The following is a 23811-nucleotide window of genomic DNA, read 5'->3' as shown; positions in this document are numbered from 1 at the left end:
TTTTTTTTTTTTTGGTTGTTTTTTTTTTTTTTTTCTTTCTCCTCCTTGCTGTCAGCCTAAAGGTATCTTAAACCCTGCATGCGGCAGTGCTTCGCCTGTGCGCTGCATCGGCTGTGAGAGAAGAAGCTACCTGCGAGTTTTCACAGTGCCATCTCATATCCATGTCTGCCTGGCTACCCTGCGTGCTTACGGCTTTTTTTTTTTTTTTTTTTTTCCTCTCTTTTCCCCCTTCCTTCCCTTCCTCCCTCTCTCTCTCTCTCTCTTTCCCCCTCCCCTCCTCCTCCTCCTCCTCCCCGCTTAATTCTTAATGGAAATCCTAGGAAATTGAGTCCATCCTCTGAAATCAATACTGGTGACAGGCGCGCTGCCTGCCTCCGCGGGAGCCGGGGATGATAAATTGCCTGCGCATCCGCCCGGCCTATCAGTGCCCGCCGCTCCGCCCGCCCCTGGCCGCGCCCGCCGCCGCCGCGGGGACACCGGGGACGCCGCGCGCCGCCGCTGCGGAACCGCCGCGATGATGCGCCGGGATGCGGCGGAGGGAGGAGCGGCGCCTCGCCCGCCACACCCGCGGGCAGCGGCGCCACACCGCCGACCCCGGCGTCGCTGCCTCTTTAAAAAGAAAAAAAACAACAAACAAACAATAAACAAAAAAAAAAAAAAAAAAAAAAAAAGCCCTACAAACAAGCCAGCCATGATCCGGCAGAGTTCCACAATCGCCGCGGAATGGGAATGGGATCGCGCGCCTCCGTGCTGGAGCCGCCCCCCGCCCCTTCGCTCCAACGCGGCGCATCCCACTTGGAAGCGAGCGGGCACGCACGGCACGGCACGGCACGGGATGCCGTGTGAAAACCCGCCAATCTGCCTCTCCTCGGCCGCGCACAGCCCAGCGCTGCACAGGTGCTGGAGAGAGCTCGACCAAGAGACTGCTGAGAACAGGTTTGTCAAGCGAGTCACCAGTCCCCCAAAATCCAGCCGCAGCGTCTGGCCAACAGATTCCTTTTACAGCAGCACCATTTTCATTTGGCCCAGAGAGAATTTTTTCCTTTTTTTTTTTTTTTTTTTATTTTTTTCCTCTTAACAATTTTCACGAATCCAACAGTCATAACATAGCAAGCGCCCACCTTTCGGCATTTCCAGAAGCCCTGAAAATCTAGTTTGAATAATGAATGTCTATACTGAGGAAAAAGACAAGCAACATACAAAAAAGTCAGGTGATGCCAACTTTGCATTTCCCCTGATGGGAGCTCAGAGATGACAGAAAACTTGCCCTGATATACCCTCAACCCACCCATTTCGTGGCAGCGTGTTGCCTTTTGCAAAAGGAATATTGAACTTGCAACACCGTTTCATAAATGACACCTCTGCGTGTTACAGCTAATGGCCAAAGCACCTGGCAGTAAAGCAAAGCTGATGGGCAGTGTCTTGATACCCTTCTTCATGAAAAATAAATTGAAATGGATTGGAAAGATCTACTCTGCATGAAAAACATCTCCCTCCTCTCAACAGAGCCAGGCTCGACCAGAGGTTGTGTGGCTCAGTAAACTTGCCTAGATTTTTAATATTCAGTTATTAAATTATAAGTGTTTGTAAAAGGTGTCTACTGTGTTCTTTTCCTGATGAATTGAAAAATAACAAGCGATGGACAGCAGCAGGGCTGCTTGCTGGACACGGCAGGGCTCTCCATGTACATTCATTTGGCTGCAACTCAGCCACAGCCAAAACAGTTAATGCTGAAGGAAACACTGCACTGCTTGTTGGAAGTGGCATTCCCATTTGTTAAATGTCTGTCTGTGCCACGTGGTGCTAATTAGAGGAAAGTCATTGCCCTGAGGCTCTTGCACTGCCTTATGCTGGAACCTGACTCCTGGCCCTAAAGCTGGCAAACTTTGAGGCAGTGTGCTGGTGGATGGAGCAGAAAGCACTGTGCTCTCCTGTTCCACCCACTGTTTTCTAAACGTGGGCCAGCAGAATTAAAAGCTGGAGCTGAACATTATATTTTTATGGCTCTCACAGCTGGAAATAGCTTTTCATTCAGAGCAATTCCTGACCCTCTGAGTCCACCCTAGAAATCCCCCACTTTGACTCAGCACCTCTCCCCTTTTGGAAGATGGCAGAGGACACCATCAGGCCATAATTCAGTGTTTCTTTGTCCAGTGTTTTGTGGCAACGGTCAAACCTTCAAGCCTTGTTTGCCCATCCCTGCTCAGGGAGCAGCACAGAGGACAGGAAGGGCAGTGCCCATGGTCCACAGTTGGCAGCTGTGCTCTCCCTGCCCTTCTGGCACCAGCGTCCATTTCCCTGGGTTGCCTGACAGCAACTCCTGCAGGGGCTGGGTCCTCAACAAAAGGAGCCCATTTTGGGGGCAGAACAAATAAGAAAAACACTCCTATTTTAATTAAGAAAATTATCTAAATAAGAATAATAAATACCATTTCAAACAGATCGACAATGTGGTCCTTTCACGTTCACTAAGTCAAACTTTCATTAACCCCAGCATGTCCCTTCCTGAAATACAGTACTAAATTATCTCTAATATTTTGCTTGAGGCAGTATTTTTCAGAAGTGTGATTCTGCAACAACACCATTAACAGTAATGGACTGTCATATGTCCTGTTGCTCAGGGCACTAACCAAAGCAGCAATAAAAGGAATGGTATAAAGATGGATGACAGACCCCCAACTCCTCTCAAACACTGAGCAGATGTCTGTGAGGATGAAATGCTCTTTGAGAAGCCTTGCCTTGAAGTGCCAGGGGGAAATGCTGCAGAGCACAGCTTGCTGTGAGCTGTGCTGGGTCAGAAAGCCTTATCCTACAGATTCTGGCTGCCCAGCAAAAAAACAGCTTGCAAGAGAATTCCTTCTGTTGGAGTACAACCCTCCATCTAACCAAGCTCAGGGTTTTTTTTTTTTGCCTTTCATGGAGATGCAGCTGTCTGTGTATCATGTGTGGTGGGCTATTGTGTGATGTGGAAATACAATAGTGTGGCTGGGATAAATTTTACCCAAAGGACGTGAAGGCACTTATGGGCTTAGTGTGGCAAAGCAGTCAGAAATGATCTGACTTTGCACTTAAGTACTTGCAACTTTGCATTTAAGTAAGCTCCTGAGTGCTCTGTTGAATCAAGTCCAAATATACAAAAAATAAAACTAAATGCAAAAAAAGCAATGAACCTGAATTTGCTTGACTACACACTCTCGAGCTGTAGATGAGAGTTTTGCTGAATATAAATTTTGCCAAATATATATAAAATATCACTTGAAAATTTGCTTGTCAATGCAGTGAGGGATAGGAAATGAGTTGGATAGCATATATTTCACATCAAGGGACACTGTAGTAAATATCACAAAGACAAATCTCTATAGTTACTAAAATGCAGAAACAGCATTATGCTTGAAAAACGTAGACAAAAAAATTATGTTAAACCCACCATACACAACTGAGAACAGCAGAAGCCAAACTTGTGATTTGATTTAGATCTAAATATGCCACATATTTCATTAAATAAACAGGAACTGTACAGACATATCATCATTAAAATCCTTTCTAGCGCACTGAATAGGCAGTTTTAAAAAATTATTGTAATTTATCTAGGAAAAAGGTCTACTCAAGAACAAAAAAGCCCCCAATTATTTTATATTGTCTTTTTTAGATACCATTTTATCAAAAAAAATTTGCATGTGCAATTTAGACACAGGTGGAAGCCTTCAGTTCTTACACTTCAGCCTAAGGGCAAGCACAAATTAAGCTGCTTGAAATGAGAATGAGATATTTTATACACTATCCACCACTTCAAATGTGCTTAATGAATGTGAAAGTTATGTGAGTTTTAAATATAAATGTCTGTGCATCCTTAGGGATTAATTTGCCACTTCAGCTTGAGAGTCACATCTCTCTTCTGGCCCAGGTGGGCCTCCACTAATGCCCTGTCCCCTGCAAGTCCCTCAATATTGTCCTTGGGAAACATATTCAACAACTTTGAGGTGTGTGTGGGTTTCCTGAGTGAGATTTAATTTTGTAATTACTTGTGCACAACCTCATTCTCATCCAGAGAGAGCTGGTGTGGAGTAAGAAGCCTTAAGTGTTTTCACAGCACAACTGGGAGGGTATTTGGGATTTCATGAACGTGACACCTTCACTTTGCCCCTGGGGACTCCTGCAATACTCCACCCTGCTAAACCACTGAACTCTGGGCAATGAGCATCACTGTCAACACTCTGTGTCATCCCTGTGACACTTAGTGTGCCTGCACCTGTGACAAAATTACCCCCTTCTGGCAGGAAGTCTGCAATCTCCTTCCCAGAGCTCTGAACTCTCCCATCACGCTGTCAGCCAGGCTGCACCCGTCAGGCTGGCTTGCAGACGCCTCCATTCCCATGGATCACAGGAAAACAAACTCAGTAGTGATGAAAATCTTCAAGAGAGCTGCCCTCCACTGCTTAAAAGGTCAGGATCCTCCTCCTCCTTCTTTAAGCAAATGGAAGCAGAAAAACTGTCAGTGGGAAAAAAATTGCTCTCTCAAGAAACCATAATTTAGATCAATCCTACCTGTTTGGAACTAACAGCTGCCATCAGACTTTAGTCCCCAATTCTATACTGTCAAGAAACAAATTAAATGTACTCTTTTTTTTTCTGGGCACACATGTATTTTCAGTCTCACTTCATCTTACCTCCTACTGTGATTCCCTAAGATTTTTTTTCTGGCCTTTCCAAATCCTGCTACACCTGGTTAATCAACAGTGTCATAATAATACACAGGGAAAATGATGACATGCAGCTATTATCCTAATTATATAGAGCACTTTTATTTTGTCTCAATTGTCTTCATAAATGATGTTTCTTACCCATGCAAATATTAGCACTACTTGATTGCTCATACCTATCTGGTTTAGTCATAAGTACTCATTGCCTTTTCTAGGATAGAGGGGGCAAATTGCATGGGAAGATACACAGATACAGATGTAGGAAGGGGAAAGAAGTCATGTCTTTGTATCAAAATCTTTTCCAAGGATGATTAAGAGTGAACAACTGCAAACCTCTATTCTTGAAATGGAAAAATCAAACATTTGTTGCAGCATGTTTAAAGCGGAATGCCTGTAGAACAAAGAGGATGATTTTTTTCTCCTAGACTGCCACCAAAGCAGACACAAAGAAATAATGTGTGATACCCTTCTGTGGGAAAGGAAAAATAATCACAGATAAGACAAACCCTGAACTTTTCAGGTATGTTGCCCATGATTTTCTAATTAAAAACAATCCAGAATTACAGTATCTAATTATTCACAAGGTTCCATTTTTCCCCTGTAGCTACACAAAGGATGCCAGGTGTCATCTGCAGAAAGTATTCATCCTTGGTATGATCTCCTGGCTGGGAAAAGGGGTTTTACCCCCCTGTTTCAGTCTAGGAACTATTGAGGCTGCCTTTCATGAGTGTCCCCTGTCTAAAAGAATTGGAAATACATCATGGGCCTTGCTTTCTGCAGCAAGTGCCCCTCTGTACAGGTCACAAAGTCCTAAATAAACTAGCCCTAAATCCCCACAGGTGATTCACATGGGAAGCCCCTACTTCTTCTTTATAAGGGGACAAAGGAACCACAGAGCAACAATGGATTGTTGACAATCTCTTTGTCAACAAATCTCTTTGATTTGTTATTTTAGTGGTAGTACAGGTGTTATTCTCATTTCAGTGAGTGTCAGTCTAGGCACAGGGGTTTATTAGGGAACGTGAAATATCTCCAGAGGCTCAGCAGTGTCAGCCTGAGAGACAGGGTCAAGCTTGGCACGGCTAAGAGAAAACTTTTAAATTACCTAAAGGATTTTCTCTTCCTGCAAACAGCAACAGGAGCCAGAGAAGAGAGGAAGATGAACTCCAGTACCTGCAGCAGCACCCCAGCAATGTGTGCTTTGCAGGAGAAGCACATGAAGCTGTAAACATGAAAACAGAAGCTAGGGAGGAAGTGGTATCTGAAGAGAAAGGCCCACATCTGCCTTTTGCTCTTTGTTGTGAGAGAGCATGTCAGAGATCACGTTTTCTTCCCCCAGATAAGAACAGCGAAAGGAATTAAAAATGAAAGTCTTTGTGTTCTTTCCTCCTGGGTACATAAAGCACATCTGTGTGTGCACAAATAAATAAGCTGGGAGCAACTGTAGTTGAGGATATGCTGTAAACAATAAAGCTGTTTATACCATTTCATACTTCTGTCAACATTTGATGTTTCAATATGATTGTGTATTTCAGAAATTTTTAGATTCTCTCATCACCTTTGGCAGGGTCAGGAAGGGTTTTGTCCCCTTGTGTCAGCCTCCTGTACACATAACAGGGGAAAATACACCAAAATGTATACAGGATGATGAAATCCATACTATAAGACAAACTTGCTGTGCCTGTAGTTAGAGGAGCAGATAGAAAGATGAAGTCTCAGTTTCCACTGTATTTTCTCCATGTGTAATTTTGTCCTGCTCCATCAGAGCCATTTTTGGCAGCTGGGGAATCCTTCTTGCAATTTCAACATCTATAAAAGAGTTTAAATCTAAACCCAACAGAGTGGAGAATGTAATATACTGGGATTGATTGATCTGGATCTTTGGGTTTCTAAAACCTCGTTGGTTCAAAGAAGATTGCTACGAATATATTGTTTGTTCTACTTCAAAATCATACCTTTTGAGAGACACCCACATAGCTCAGAAATAGATGTGCAAATGCATTAAATTTTGGCCTTGCTACATTTTGCAGAGTGGGAGTGTAAGGGGAAAAAAAATACAACGTGAAGCCTTCCTTCTAAATTAAAGGTTTCATATCCTAATAAATAATTTCTTTGGCTGTTAGTAAATGCTTCCATTATCCCCTAACATGGGGAAGCCCACAGAGACTGGGTGTCTGCTTTATTCAGGAGATGTTTTGATTGTTCCATCAGGTAAACAGCACAGCCTGGGCCGTGTCTCTTTTGAGTGCTCTGCAGCAAACTAATTCAGCTGTGTAATACCTGCAGACCCTCACAAAAGCTCACATGGTGTGGTGGTGGCTGTCCTGCCTTGTGTGAGAGGAGGGTGGCTCTCCCTGGTCACAGTGGTGCTCAGGGTTTCCTTGATCCTGTGGCTGGGTTTTTTGTGGGAAGGATGCCTGATGTGGACAATGGACTCAAAGAATGGCTGGAGGCAGCTGGACCTGCTCTAAGCTGACAAGGATGGGAACGCCAAGAGAAAAATCTTCAAATGAAGGGCTAATTAATGGGTGCAGCTGTGTGCTGGTTATCAGGAGGGCTCTAATTGCAGGCCTAGAGGAAGACTGTGAAAGTAATGAAGAAATTCACCTTTTGGAGAGAATATCTTGCTATGACATCAACCTCCAGGTGATGGGAAATGAGGAGACTGATGGGCTGACAAGACTACTTGCCTTAAAAAGCAGAGGGCTGCTCACTTGCCTCTCACTCAGCAGCCAGGTTTAAAAGGAAAGGTTTTTTACCAGGGAGGAAAACTAGAAAAGCCGTACAAACTACACCACAGCTCAACTCACAGACAGTACTAAAAACAATGGGAACTACTTAATTTCTGAATGAGAAATTCATATTCTCTAAAAGGGCATAACAATATGAAACTGAGCCCTTGATACCTGAACAGGTCTAACAAAACAAAAGAAAACAAAACCATCCTCAACAAAACTGGAATTTGAACACTTGATGAGAATTAAATGATTTTCACACTTTAATAAATTATGCTTTTCGCTCAGCCATTTTGCAGTGGGCAAGAACTACACAGAATTGGGGGGAAGTGTGGGTAATTAATTGGTTTTTGTCTGAAGTGAATTGCATTTAAAGAAAGATATTAGAAAAAAAAAAATACACTCTCCTCCCGCCCAAACAAGGCAAACCTGCAGAGCCCATAGAAATTCACAAGAGTTTTGTGGATCATGGAGAAGGCATTAAAGGGCTGGTGAAAAACCCTGTTCTTACAAAAATCAACAGCATTTCTGCCAGGATTTCAATCCTTATTTTTCAAAACATCCCATGGTCTGTCCTCTGCTTTTCTCCCTCTTTGGGAAGGTCAGTGAGAAGCCCTTTTGCAAGCAGGGGCACCCTCACCTCGCCAGACAGTGTGACTGAAGGAGGGGGCAGAGGATGTCAGCACTGCTGTACTCCTACTCAAGGCTTGTAGGTCTGCACACACACCTTAAAAACATGCACTGTTAGAGAAACTGTTTTGAAGGTGGAATACACCAATCCACATCATTTTTAAAGAAGACCACGGGTAATTTTTATACGTTGAACCAGTGTGGAGGCATGCGATGCAATTATAGAAAGTTTTCACTAATTACTGGTGTTCGCCATTCAAGCTAAAATTCTGACACGCTATTTATATTCATTGCCATCACTACAAACCTGGTTAAAACACAAATTAGCTGTAAGATTTATTTTACTATGACAAGACATGAAAAATCAAAAGCATATTGCTTATCATGACATCATTCTTCGAGTACATACTGGAAGAAAAAATAATTGAGTTTTATTTTTTGTCTGATTATCTGTCAGAGAGTTTGCTTGTGCAGGTCACAGTTCTGTAAGCAGTGAAATAGGCTTGTGATGATAAACTGGAAATTACAATTCTCATGTGCAAGGCCACACACAAGCATGTACATCCTACATGTTGGAAACACCCTATTTGTTTTCTGCTTTGTTTACTATCAAATCTTATTTCTCTTTCATGCTAAGAGACAACTAATTAGAACTGTACTAATCAATAGACCATTTTATTATCCAGTTCAGCTCTGAATAATCCTCATAATTTAACGAGCTTCTGAGCAGGCCAGCAGGGAATATGCAGTGAAAACAAAGAATCTGACAAATACCAAGGGCTAGTCAGTACAAAGCAGCTTTCAAGAAAATAAAAAAGCTACCGGAGATTAGTTTTAAGTAGGGGAATCAAAACAAGCCTAATGCAAATCTGGTTTCCCTTCCTTTCTTTGGTGTATAATTCACAGCTGCTTTGCCCAGCTAAGCCCTGGAGGTCAGGCAGCTCTGGCAGCTGGAGGTGGCACCTCTGCCTGAGCCAGGGAGAGCTCCATGGCCACAGGAAGGGATTTTTGTGTTCACAGAAGGGGAGGGAAGGACCGCGTTATCCTCCCTCGGGGCTCCCCAGCACGTTTAGGTTTCTCCACTGAAGCTTTGTGCAGAAGTCCCAGCACAGCTCTGCTGGACCAGCAGCATCCCTGGGCAGCAGAGCCAGCTGCTCCCCAGCTGCCATAAAAGTGCCCTTCGTTATGCCACTGTAAGAGTGGATTTGTCACCTTAACTCTAACAATAAAGAACCGGGAACATCCTATCTGTCACAATATTAATATATTCACAGATTACAGAAACAGAGAGTTATCTGCTCAGACCACCCCCCTCTTTTTTTTTTCAAACAATATCAGTGGATTTTATTTGGCATTTTAGAAGTGTATACTTATTTAATTGAAAGCAACAAGGATAATTATTCTTTGTCGATCAAAAATGTTTTCTGTGCTTTAAAGAAGACTAGAGAATAAAAAGTAGGACAATGCAGAGTAAAACCCTTAATTAAAAAGTCCTGAACGTATTTTATATGCACTTTCATTTCCTTGACAGCATAGCTGTGCTACTTCCTCATTCATTGTTAATGAACTAAGTCTCTCCTTGCTTGGTCTTGCTACAACATTAAAACAATAAAGATAAATAAAATCAGCCTAATGTTAAATTTAAGCTTTTAGGTCCATAAGAAATATTTACAGCTCAAATCACAGTCAAGTTCAAATCAGAAACTTCTCAATATTTAACAAAATATCTCTGTAGCAAATGCATAAATCATCAAATAAATAAGATATGGAAGGATGGGAGTAGGCTTAGGAAAAAAAAACTGAAACAGGATACAGATGCAAATGCATGTGTATATATAACAAAAAATCAAGTCAGTGCATTTCTAATTGATAACATTTTCACATTCAACTTATTTTGCTGTGGAGTCCATGACTTCAGATCCAATTAATTTAATTTATGAAAATATTTCTAAATGTTTTATTAGTGCGAAGTATAAGCACAATGTCAGCCCTGAGGAGCCTGAGGTCCAACAGGTCCATAGAAAAGGCTTAACATCCCTTCAAAGTCAAAATTCCACTAGGAAAAAAAATCTCTGAGTACAGGTTACTGACCTAACATTTATTTATTTGTAAAATCTATAGATATTTTTGCCACATGCTATGCCAGGTCTTTCTTATTTGGGTCTGCCTCTCAGTAGGATCATTTTCTCTGAGCAGGAGCAGTTGGAGCAGACCCCTCCACAAGACTCCTCTTCCTAGGAAGACAGAGCTGGAGAAATCCTCTTGGCTCAACCACACCATTAGCACAACCAGCACAGGACCTTTTTACCAACTGACCACACCAGTTCACTTTTCACTGTTTGACACCAAGCCACTGGATCACAACTCTCTCAGTACCCTCTTATTAATCCCAACTCACTTTTGTCTGTGGGCTCGTTTCCTCTCAGGGCACCTCAATACTTTGGCATAAATAGTTTTCTCCCCTCATTCCTTAATTTATTTTTATTTCTAGCCATTGTTTTCATAGAATCCTGGAATGGTTTGGGTTGGAAGGGACCTTAAAGATCATCTTGTTCTGACCTCTGTCTTTTCACTATCCCAGGTTGCTCAGAGCCCCATCCAACCTGGCCTTGAACACTTCCAGGGATGGAGAATCCACAGCTTCTCTGGGAAACCTTTTCCTGTTCCTCACCACCTTCACAGGGAAGAATCTTTTCTAAATGTCTGATCTAAACCTTCTTTTTTTCAGTCTGAAGTCATTCCCCTTGTCCTGTCACTACATGCCCTTGTAAAAAGTCCCTCTTTAGCTTTCTTGTAGTCCCCCTCCTGGAACAGGCAAGCTGCAATTAGGTCACCCTGAATCCTTCTCCTCTCCAGGCCAAACCATCCCAGCTCTCTCAGCCTTTCCTCATAGGAGAGTTGTTCTGATCACCTCTGATCATCTTGGTGTCCCTCCTCTGGACTCACTCCAACAGGTCCATGTCCTTCCCATGCTGGGGACCCCAGAGCTGGATGCAGCACAAGCCACATTCTCTTAGAAGATGGAAATGTGAAAAAGATCATATCAGACAAGCAGGATGTAAAGTCTCAGCAATTCTTACACTCTATAGTAATTATCTTAATATTGTGTTGTTTTGAAATACAACGGGATAAAGACACACAGTTCCATTAGAGGCAGGGTACTGGTGTGCTGCAAGTGCCACATAAAGCTGGGGTGGCTGGCTGGTGCAGAAATAGATTTTCTTTAATCTTGTAGGACAGGATCTTTGGCAGTTCCCTCTCCCTTGAGAGGGGCCAGCAGTACATTTGCCTTTTCCATGGCCACACCACCACAGCTTACTCATCCTGTTGTTATTTAGAACTCCCCATGCCTTTTGCTCCTCTTTCATTTCTAACTGATGAACAATTAACTTGTAGCTCAACACTTTGTTATTCTGAAGGGTGTAATTTTGCACGTGGTCCTGATGAATTCATCTCTCTACCCCAGTCCATAGGGTCATCCAGCTCCACACCCTCATTTTCACCATCCTGGTGATGCCTGTTTCTTTCTGTCATATCTAATCAGTAGCTCTGCTTTCTGAGCTACTCCTGGGCTACATTTTTACTACTGTTCATTAGTGAGTCTCAAAAGAAGAGACAAGACTTGCAATCAACCATCCCATCAACTAGAAGCAAAATGCTGGTTTTCTCTTCCTGGTAGGTCACATCCGAAGTCCTGGCTTCATCTTGTAGCTACCTACAGCCTTTATCCCGAATCAGAATCTGGGAGAAGGTTATACCTACTGATTTATAAAGAAAACAAGAGCTACAAGAACAGTCAGGCAGAATGGTAGCAAAAAAAAAAAAGAGGAAGATGATGCCAAAATAATCTGCAACAGCACTGTCCATACCACCAGAAGGAAGAATGATAAATGTCTCAGTCCTCACAGATAAAAGGGAATATTTGGAAGCATACCATTACTCTAACCCACAATGGTACATCTTGTTGACATATAAAATTGATCCTAATAGCAAAATGCATCCTCAGTAAAATGAATAACTCTTTGGGTTTTTTCTACAGCTGTAACAGATAATTGATTAATATTGCACAAGCAAAGAAGAAATAGCATGCATGACACCATATTAATATTTTTTTCAGGCAGATAAAGTTTTAAGGCCTTGTGTTCCTTCTATGCAGACTGGTAAATTCCATCTGTTAAAAATGAGTTTCCAGTTGGCACACAGAAAATGACTGCACTGTTGTATAAGCATCTCCACTAAGCTTTGTCATTTATTTCTGTAATTAAAACCATTTTGAGAAAAACGTAGTCAGTTCAAGCAAATTACATGTTACAATAAAACAATTCTAATAACAATCCAGAAGTTATTAATGAATACTCAAATCTATATAGGAAAGTATTAACTGGAGTAGCTCCTGAACAGGATTATTGCTATTTTCAGGCTTTTAAATGTGTAAATGTGTTTTCTGCACAGAACGTGGCAGTTACATTTGCATAAGAATCATAAATCCAATCCAGAACTGTAATTTTATTTTTCTCAATAACCAGTCTGTTAATTTATCAAGGGCTCTGAACATCTGAACTGGTGGAGCAGAGGATAATGATATGTCTTTTTCATGGGATTTAGGAGCTAGAAATAAGGAGAGAACTGAAGGATGAAATTTTTAAAACAACTTGTATTGATTGCAAAAACACTTTTTATCATTTCTTAGAGATGTCTGCCTAGTGTTTGCCAGCCTCTCCTCAGCTCTCCAATCCCAATAAATGCGTCACAGAACTAATAAAAACCTCTTCCTATTCTGATTAATTGTTTTGAAAATACCAAAATTTTGTATCTCCCCGAGCCCTTCCTGACAGAACGTACTGTGGCTGAAGGCCTGCTGGCAAATCTCTTCACACAGATGCCTTAAGCATGTGCTCACACAATGAGCCAAAAAATCAACTTCTGACTAAGGGCTTTTGTTTTTGGAAGTGTAAGTATTGGCAGATAAACTTCCTCTCTCTTCTTGCCTTCATGGGAACAATTTTTGCTGATTAAAAGACAATCCCTTCCCAGGTACCTACAGAACAGTTAATTCCAGCAATTAACACACTGACATCCAGTTCCAAAGGGACCATGCAGCTTGGTCCAGAAGTTCTAGAGATATTCAGCAATTTGATTCCAGTCAAGACATGCAGTAAGATGAGGCAATGGCACAAAACCCACTTTGGCCAGAAAACTTCTTCCCATAATTTCATTGAGATTGATGAATGAGACAACACTAAGGATCATGACCTCATAAATTTGTGGGAGTTGTGACCTTTCAAGCACAAGATGATCATTCTGAGAGCATTTATCCTCTGACAAGGACAGGCTATGAAGATAAAACTCCACATGTGATAAAATGATCATGCCCTTTTTGACATCAGAAGTCTTCTGTTAGGAAAGGGCTACACAAATCCACAGCACTGTCATTGCTGGTTTATTACACAAAAACCTGCAACTTCTGCGACAAAAAAATAATGTTCTTTTAGAAGCACTGAATACAACATTCAGAAATGAAACATTTTAAAAGTGAAATAGCCAAACTCCCTGATAGCCGGACCATAGGAGGAGAGTTTTTCAAGAGGAACTGTAAACCAGCAAACTCTTGAGGAATAAGATGAGCTATTTGCAAAGGTATGCAGCTAGTAATTTTATATGTGGTTAAACATCCTGTTCTCCAAAGAAATTCCTATCACAAAAGCCTACAAAATAGCCTTATTTCAGTCTAAGAAGCAAAAAGATAGTAATTTTATAGTGGCACACAGGGTTACATTCATGCATCCCCTTACATTTTCCCCTTACAAGAAGTGGCTTCTCATGAACACTGTCACAGCTGAAACCCAAGAAATACCTCAACTAATTAAAGTCCCTGTGCTGAAATTTGACAGGTGTAACACATTCTTTGCCACAAAGAAGAGGACACCTTTCTCAGAGGCAATTACTATGTCTTCTTAGCAAAGACCACACCATGTTTTTGTTTCAGGGCAGACCAGTGCTATGACCAAGTGACTGAATGGTGACTCAATAGTCTAAAATTAGCTCACCTATCACAGGTCTGACACATGTCATTCCACCTATGACATCAACAAGAAATGGTAGCCAATGCCTTTCCGTCTTGCCATAATTAGAAGCCTTGAGGGTATTGGCAGACATCTTTTATGAAAAATCCTTTCCTTAGGATTTTTCCTCCTGAGAAGCTGTGAGGCCTCAGGAACAAAATGTAAACATTGATTATCTGCTGCTGTGGAATGCAACAGGTGCATCTGTGATTGGCCCATGTTGGATGTTTGTAATTAATGGCCAATCACAGCCCAGCTTCCTCAGACAGAGAGGCTGAGCCACAAAGCTTTGTTATCATTCCTTCCTATTATATTCTTAGCTAGCCTTCTGATGAAATCCTTTCTTCTATTCTTTTAATATAGTTTTAATGTAATATATATGATAAAATAATAAATCAAGCCTTCTGAAACATGGAGTCAGATCCTCGTCTCTTCCCTCAACCTGAGACCCCTATGAACACCGTCACATGAGGGTTAGGGTTTTTTCATACTAAATAAAAACCACCTACCCCAAATAAAAGCTATAAGCAAATCTGGTTACTCTGTGACAGGTGACTAAATTACAAGAAAACTCATATAGAGCCCTAACTTTACAGTGAGACAAAGGATGATCTTTGTGATTCTTTTAACTAAGTGAATATTTTATATTTGCTTTCACTCGAAAGCTTTTAGACTCTTCTGTTCTTGACCCCTTTCTCCCTTTCCTCCTGTATTTTCAGAGTAAAAGAAATAAAAGCAAACGAAAGAAGGAAAGAGAGAGATTATATAGTTTTTGGCAAAAAATGGCACTGCAGATTGGAAACCCTCTTAAAGCAGAAATATATGGACAAATACAAAAGAAGACAGGTTCTATATGAATTTACTTTCACTGGAAAAACCCACATCAGACCTCTCTGAGATCCTTCCTCCTTTTCCCTGGCAGTCACAGAAGGGCTCATCAAATCAACAGCCTAACTAGGCTGGAGTTTTGGCTTAGCTGAGTGAGAGGTTCAGCATCCAGTGAACAAAGACTTCCACTGGCCCTGTTAGGTTGCTGGTATGGACCAGCTCACGACACACATGATCTGCCCAGAGCAATAAAGCCTCCTCCTGCACCCACACCTGCATGCACCATATAAAAATAATCCATCCAAAAAGACAGATACTTGTAGGATTGGCAGGAGAATCCCACTTCTACATATGCTGACTTAGAAACTTGCTTTGAAGTGTTTCACTGCTGAAATCAGTCATCTCAGTGTTCCCAGGAAGGGGGGAAAAAAAGGCTTTTATTACTGCAAGAGAACAACAGACCCATGGGGATATAGCAGTTGCAAGGATGCTGCTAAAGTTCAATGAGAAATGGCAGCTTGAGAAATGTTGTTGTTTCAGAAACAGAAAAAAAGGGGAATAGGTTTGGAGCAGGAGAAATAGTAATGATTAAATAAGCTAAGCAAAAGGGAGGAAGGATACAGAGTGCAATCAAGCAGAATTTTTCAGGACAGGAAAAAAATCTAGACGTATACAACTATTAATGAAAAATAGGACAATTAATGAAAAATACAAAGGAAGCACATATGGAAAAATTAAGAAATGGTCTGTTGTGTGGGTGAGAGCGAACACAGAGAAAGACAACAACGTCAGATATATTATGCTACTAAAGCTTTTTTATTTGCCCATGTCCCTTTGCTTTTCAAACTCTTGCAAAACATTACCTCATCTGTTTGGTTTGGGTTTTCTTTTTCCCTAGTGTGCAAACTCACATTTCTCATCATTGTCTTTTCCACTGCAGACAACAACCCTCCTCTCTAGCCAGAGCACCATCAGAGAGGCAATGTCATGCACTGCTGACTGTGTCTTCAAGTGTATTTGTTTGTATTTGCTAAATGCATTTTGAATGTGCTCTGTTCACCCACCTCTTCACAGCAGAAGCTCAGGGAGATGAAACATTGGGAAATATCTGTTTCACAATCACTCCCAGACACATGCACACAAACTCCATGTTTCTATAAGGGATTCTAAGCAATCAGAGGAAAATGGACACATTTCATATTGCTTAATCAGTGGATAATGCAAAACCACAAAATGTCTCCTCTGAAAGTATTCTGTAGTCTCTGTAGCCCCTAATCTAAAATTCTTTTTGAAGAAGAAAAGCTTCCGATTATTTGGCATAAAAATTTCACTAAAATCCTGAGCAAATTGGCTTACTTACTTACATATATTCTTTGCAACATATATGTCTTCCCAAATAACACACTTATTCTGATGAAAAACCATTTCACTTATAAACTCTTGCAGTTTACTTCTTTCTAAGATCCAAAGGATGTTCTAATGGAGTCAGATCTCTTCACTGTGTTAAAATAATCTGGACCTTCAACACTGTAAGCACAGGTGTATTCACACCTCTGTTTTTCCCCCACAAAAAAATCTCTTTTGGGGATATTCACTATATGGCAGAATATAGTGCAAAAATGACCACAGAGGTGTGCCTGTGATTTGAGGTTTTGCCACAGAGATACTTAAACCTGAACAAGAATCAGATGCAAATTTCACAGCCTTCCTATTAATACACATCTTTGACCAAAGATCAGCCCATTTGTGATTTTTACCCACTGTTTTCTTTCACTGCTGAACCTCTCCCAGATGTCCTCATAACTTTAGGATACCACCCTTCAAATTGTCTTTGTAATGTGCCTTGTGCATTTCATGAAACAAGGCTGAACTCTCCACTTCTACAAATTACTCCTGCAAATAACCTCACTCATCTTCCGAAGTATGATCTCCTCGCTTGATGAAATACTAAGATTTTTCCTTAATGTCACCTGGTCAAATTCACAATTATAGCACATATTCCGTTAAATGTTCCATGCAATAATTAGAGGATAATAACTTGATGATTCCCCTGAACAAGGCAGAGAATAGGACCTGTGTAAAATCTGCTCTTTCTGGTGCAGCATTGCAGGGTTGGAACCTGACAACTCACATATAAATTCAGAAAATTGAACAAAGTTACAAAGCTACATTATACCATCAGAAGGAAATTCTGAATAAACTCTTCAGTGACAGGAGGTTCAGATGCAATCCAGAGAAAAAGCACCTTCCTTAGTGGAGGATTGTTGAAATTACTCAGACGCAGCTTAACTTCGTGTCTGGTTTGACAGGGAAAACTACAAGCCCGAGAACTCTGCCACTGAGATTTGAAAGAAAAATTAATTTAGGTGCACAGAAGCTTTTGTCAAGTAGAAGAGCTTTAGATTACTTTTTTAAAAAAGATCAAACTATTGCCCACAGTCTGTTTAACATCTTTGTCAGGACCATGGACAGCAGGATCGAGCGCACCCTCAGCAGGTTTGCTGACAACACCGAGCTGTGTGGTGGAGTCAACAGGAGGGAAAGGATGCTATCCAAGGATTATATCCACAGGGATAGACTTGAAAGCTGGGCCCAGCAAACCTCATGAAGTTCAACAAGGCCAAATGCAAGTTCCGGCCCATGGGTTAGGGCAACCCTAAGCACAAATACAGGCTGGGTGAAGAATGGGTTGAGAGCAGCCCTGAGGAGAAGAACTTGGCATGTTGGTTGATGAGAAGCTCGGTGTGACCCAGCAAAGTGCACTTGGAGCCCAGAAAGCCAGCCAGATCCTGGGCTGCATCCAAGGCAGCATGGCCAGCAGGGTGAGGGAGGGGATTCTGCCCCTCTGCCAGTGATTGTCTGTCTGGTGAGACCCCTCCTGGAGCCCACAACATTAGAAGAAGAGCAACCTGTTGGACATCCAGAGGAGGGCCTCAAAGATGCCCAGAGGGCTGAAGCACCCCTCCTATGAGAAAAGGCTGGGATAATTGGGGTTATTCAGCCTGGAGAAGGCTCCAGAGACATCTTATTGTGGTGTTTCAGTGCCTAAATGTGGCCTACAAGAAAGGTGGAGAGGAGCTTTTTACAAGGGCATGTAGAGAATAAACAAAGTGAAAAAAGATTGCCTCTGCATTGAGAGTAGAGGAGAGAGAAGAGATTAAGACAAGACAAACTAGTGCATAAATAAATTCTACTAATAAATACCATCTAATATTGTTGCAGTGATACATGACAATTATATAAAGATTATTTTATCAAATTTAACTTGTAAATAATTTTTGGGTTTGTTTCAGTGGTGCCTCAGAAAACACCAAGCCAGAATGCTGTATTTCTAGTTAAATTTACAGGATGGTTCAAAATATATTGGAAGGTTATAATTTTTGAGTAAATTATATAGTGACCTTTTCATAGTGCTTAAGGAAGCAATACTCAGGGTATGTATTTTTCAAATAGTGCAGCACACTTTTAATTTAGGAAAATGTATGCACAAGATTTTCAGAACAATCTAAATTATTCTGCACTTGTCAAGATTTCAGGAAGTCACATCTATTATTGCAATATTTTTTCCACAGAGTGCTTGTTTCGTGTCTACACAGAAATAGTCCCTGAAATGTCAAAGAATACGGGAGCTGGGTGGTTTCTTGTTGACTTGTGAGGTTACAGGTTGCCAGACTCGCATGGCAAGAACAACTGCAAGGCCAGATGACAATCAAACTCCACTCTTAATTACTTCTGCTGCTCAGTCTAGATAAATGCCCAGCTTGTGCTGAAATGATGTCGTGCCACGTCTCACTGATATGTGTCAAGGGACCTCGTCCTTCGCTCTCCACCAATATTCCGAGGCATCAACAAGGATAAATCCAGTGCAGGCATTGTAGCAGGTGCTGAGACCTTGCTTGATATGTGTACATATGCATGTCAACCTAGATAATATACTTGGGCATGGCAGGCAGAAAAGAACATAAATCACTGTCAAGACAGGCTGCTGTACACTCCCTGGAAGACTACTGGTGCTGTACTTAATCCAGGTGCCATTTTTTTCCAAATGAGATTTTGATTAAGAATTATTATGCCTCAAAGTCTTTTAACCCCAAGCCCTCATCTTTTTGACTGCCACTTGAAAACATGTGTTCTGGTTAATAAAGTAACCTCATGGAGATTACAGCCACACAGGCACTAGCTAAACTCCGCTTGAAATGAACACAAGAAGCCAATTGTATTTGTCAATCTGTCTTTCTTGTATACTCAAGATGTATTTTGTCTGTAAATGTGTTTTTAATCTGTTTGCTACTTACATATTTGCTATAAAGAAACAAGCATGCTTTTTCTTTCATTAGGCCAAAGGTGGAAAATAATTTTGAAGTATAAATAACATCAGACAGCTAAAGGGTAGGAGAGGTCCAGTAAGTGTAACTTAGGCTCATATTATTTTTCAAACATAGAAGAATAAATTTCTTCTAAGTGCCTGGTGCTGGATGCTTGCCTATTAAAAATGGACCATTAGAAAAACAAAATGACAACTACTTCTGTGAGCTGCAGCCTTTCTCAGGATCAGTGCCCTGCCTGGTTTTGCCACCCTTACACATCAATACATAATTTGCAAACAAATCAGAATCTGATGACACTGTTTAAAATTTTACAGAACCATTCCTTAACACACCTCTCAAAAACAACAAATACACTGCGCAATGTGCACAAATCATTGATTCACTCAAAAAAATGTAAGCAGGGACAGGTTTATATGGTAGAAATCCTATACAACCTTTCAAGAAATGCAGTCATATCTTCACTGTGCCTTATTTTTGAAGACCAAATGAAGCATAGCTTCTTTTCCTATCACTCAAATTGGTCATTTTCTTTCATACCTTCATGTCCTATTATTTGTGTCACTGCAGTTAGAATTGCAGGATTTATTTAGGGACAATACCTTATCAATCATGAAACACAAAGCACAGCCCAGCCTCACAGCAAATATGTTTTAAACAATGTTTTACACCTCATCTTACTTACAGAAGCATCAGAACTGGTAGCCTGAATTAGGGTCTTTAGTGGTAGCTATTAAACATTAAGAGCCTTTTCTCCTGTACAGTCTCAAATTTTTCATTTTCCGTTTCATTTTCAGTGTTATTTTATTACATTACTTTATAATGGGAAGACAATCACAAGACATCTTGATGATGTGTGGTATAGTGCTCCTTCTCATCCAGATAGAGAAAATGAGTGAAGCATTTCAGGACAATTTTCCAAAACTTCTACCAATCTTTCCTCTCAGACAAAAAAAAAAAAAAAAAAAAAAAAAAAAATTGAAAGTACTGTTTTCTTTAGCTTACTTAAAAAGACTTCCTGCTCAGCTAATCTCACTTTCATCCTATTTATTTCATGTGGAGGCTAAAACTGAACCTATATGGTTACAATTTAAGGCATCAAAGAGAATACTAGCTCCAGGATATTTGAAGTGAAAAAATCCACCAATCAGACCTCAAAATCCCAAATGGATTTATTTTACATGTTCACAAAACCTTTTAAGCATCACCAACACAGAGGAACAAAAATTACATCTATTTCCCAGCCGAGGGACAGGACACTCTAAAATGAGGTCTGTTCTTTGTGGATAATTGGCAATGGAGAACAACTGCTCTCCTGCACATTTGAGGGACTACAGATCTTGTGGCCAGTGGTTCATGTGGATGACCCACAGGGCAGCTCTGATCACCTGCAGACCCAGCCATGGCATCAGCACATTGATGGCTTTGCCCCCAAGGGCCACCTCTTTGGTATCTCCAGAACTCAAAATCTCATTACTGGTTGTGATCCAAAAAAAAAAAAAAAATAAAATTCCTGTGTGAAGGCAACTCTTCTTATCCATGTGGGACAAAAAGAGATTATTTGAGAGGTAGAGCAAAGCACAGAGACAAGATTGTTCATTCTCTGGGTTTATGCCTTGGGGTAGGAACTACTGGGAGAAATACACTGCACTGTTATGAGTCCAATGGGAAGAAAAGGTGAAGAGCAAAATACGCCCAGAAATTGAAAGGTTTAGCAGCTGGGCATAGGAGAAGGATGGTGAGGCAAGTTGAAAGGTTCATGTTTCAGCTTTCTGCACAATTAACACGCCTCTCTGGGCACTAATTTTGATCCTCTTGGAGAATGTTTCTATTCTAACATTGATTGGCAGCAACGCTAGAAAAAAAATGAAGAAACATGTTGGCTCTGACTCTACACTTGAATCTCGTGAATTACTAGCAAAAGACATAAAATGAATGACTGTCAAGCTTCTATACCACAGGACAGGTGTTTCTAAAAGCATCTCTGAAGCCTGACACAGCTGGTTAGAAGAATGGACTTGTCAAAGAGAGACCAGAGACACAAAAAATGCTTGATCCTGAAAGGAGAAATATATGTAGAAGTCAAAGATGGGAAGTTCAAAAAGAAGCCTTCACAGGTGTCTTGTGAAGTGGCTAAAAGGACTTTCAATGGTTAGTTTATCTCTCCACATAACTAAGGAGACTGACCAAGGTTTCTACTTGCATTTCTCCCATGCAGTTTTATTCTGGATGCCTACACACACGGCTACTCAAATTTATGGCACTGTGATTCAACAGAGTCAGATTCTGGTCCCATGTGATTCTAAGAGTGTCTACTTTCCAGTAAACAGGCATAGGAGGCACATAGGAAATCAGGCTTGAGCCACAATGGCTCTTTGCAACCTCTCATATGAAAGCACTTTCGGTGTCCACAGCCATTAATACCAATATACATTAATATAAATTGAACGGAGCTAGCCACATTAAAAAAATACATGTTGATTTTCCATCTGCATTTTGTGCTGTAAATATAAGGGCATCTTCTCATCTGGAAAAATAATGACAACCCCAAACCTGTCAAAAAAAATTAATTATTGCAGTTTTCTTGATTTTTAAACTCACTGGACTTCTCTGCCATCTGCAAAAATTGTAAGGCATTATTTAAAGGTGAGGATATTTAAATGCCTGGGGTTGCTAAATCTAGGCTTTTCTCATTTCTCAATCTGATTATTATTCAAATGCACTCTCCTTGTTTGATAAAATCAAGGTACCTCTTGCTGTTGTCTGAAAACCGTATCATGAATGATATGAAAAAGATTGAGCATCAACAACATACAAACACTCAAACTGTGTACAATACAACCATAAAAAATGTTGGGCAAATCCCAAAACACCAATTGGCATACAAACTACTTGATAGCTAATAAAATACTTGAATTATTTAAAGCACAGAACATGCAGAAAAACAGTTGCAATATTTTGTATTAAATTATATAACTCAGATAAATACTGGAAATGCACAGTTGTCAAATTTATACCAAAGTTGATGCTATGGGACTGGTTTGAAATTCAGCCATTCAGCATGAGGTATTAGGCAGAATAAATTTAGTTCTCAACTTCAATTTACTGCTTGTAGGAGAAGTTTTCCTGCAAGGGAATAACATCTCTGCCATCAACAGTGGGTCATAACAACCTGATCCTCTGGAACACTCATGACAGGAGAAAGATTACATCCAATAAAACAGAAGTCACCAAAACTGCCCAATTCACAGCAATTGATTTGTAATCTATTAAATGGGGCAAATGATTTACAAAGGTCTGCTCAGACAATAAAGAGAGGTCATATCTACAGGCTGAAGTGGCATGCAAAGTTTTTCTAGATTAGCAAGGATGACATACATTATTTACCAGCTTGGGCATTATTATTCTTTTGAAGCTTCCATTTACGTTCAAAGACAAGCTATAAAGCAGAGGGTAGGAGAGCTGTTCAGACTCACCATTGTCTTTAACAAATGACCTTCCCATAAGTCTTAAATTGCCTTGAATATACAAACTCCATTGTACCAGAACACCTTCAGACCCACAGGAGAGCAATAAACATGGGAAGCCTTCTATTACAATAATTATTGTAGATGAAAGTACCAGCCATTTCTGAAGTTTATTAATACACTAATGTATATTGCTAATAAATTAGTGCATTAATAAAATGTTAAGGTGACACTCAAAAAAACCCTTGGTTTATTATTTTCTGGCACATGTGGCCAGTTTTCACTGCAAGATCTCCAGGTCTTAATGGTATCAGTCACTTTTCTCTACACTCCAGAACTTCAAATGTATGTATCAAAATTTCACTTCAAGTTTTAAAAATATGAATTTCCAGCTCCCTGGTCTGCAGAGTTGAACCTGAGAGTATGAACTCTGGGTTGCAAAATGAGTAATTTATGGCAATACTACAAGGGTTGTGCCTAGTTTTTAATGGCACTTAAAATACTTCTATTATTCATGTTTTTGTTACATCACCTAAGAAGACAGGGACTTGCTGCAGAAGAGCCAGCAAAAAATGTAATTCCTGGACAACTGATATACAGAGAAAGGGCTGATATTTGGTCCTGTTCTTGGAAACAGCAGGAGACATCCTCACTGCTGCCACTGCATAAATCAGCACCAAGCCAAAGGATAGCTCTGTGTCTGGGCCACTGCAGAACAACAGGGGACATGAGCTAATTTCAGCACTCAAACAGAATTTTAATCTCCAGGGACATCTTGCCCTGCTTTTCATCTGCAGATCTTTCTTGGCATTAGTTGAAGAATCGGCAGAAGTCAGGGAGAGCTACAGGGTCTGTAGGATTCTTCCCTCCCACTCCCCATCTCACGTGTCTTGCCTTCCCAAAGCTTCAGACCTGAGCAGATGAGGACAGAAATGCATGGGGAAATCATTCCAGATGCTGTGGTTCAGTGTAAACATATCAATCATGACGGGCCATTTCTGATGCATCATAACAGCAGCTGTTGAGTGCAATAAATTATGCTTAATATGAAATATAGTTTCCAC

General features: G+C 40.7%; 1 protein-coding gene across 35 annotated transcripts in view; it reads right to left on the bottom strand.

Annotated features, from left to right (window-relative positions):
• Nucleotides 1-23811, bottom strand: part of NRXN1 (neurexin 1) — a 681183-nt gene that overhangs the window by 53565 nt on the left and 603807 nt on the right. Inside the window, exon 1 of one of the 35 annotated variants that reach the window (XM_058019664.1) lies at nt 679-708. The exons of 33 other annotated variants lie outside the window; for them this stretch is intronic. In XM_058019664.1, the coding sequence (XP_057875647.1) occupies nt 679-693 (15 nt within the window). In that variant the 5' untranslated portion in view covers nt 694-708. Of the gene's footprint in view, nt 1-130; nt 209-678; nt 709-23811 lie in introns of those variants that run through there. One more of the 35 variants, XM_058019662.1, reaches the window with a different exon arrangement.

This window comes from Melospiza georgiana, chromosome 3 (genome assembly GCF_028018845.1).
Source record: "Melospiza georgiana isolate bMelGeo1 chromosome 3, bMelGeo1.pri, whole genome shotgun sequence".
NCBI classification, from domain to species: domain Eukaryota; kingdom Metazoa; phylum Chordata; class Aves; order Passeriformes; family Passerellidae; genus Melospiza; species Melospiza georgiana.
This window is presented reverse-complemented; position numbering and strand designations above follow the sequence as displayed.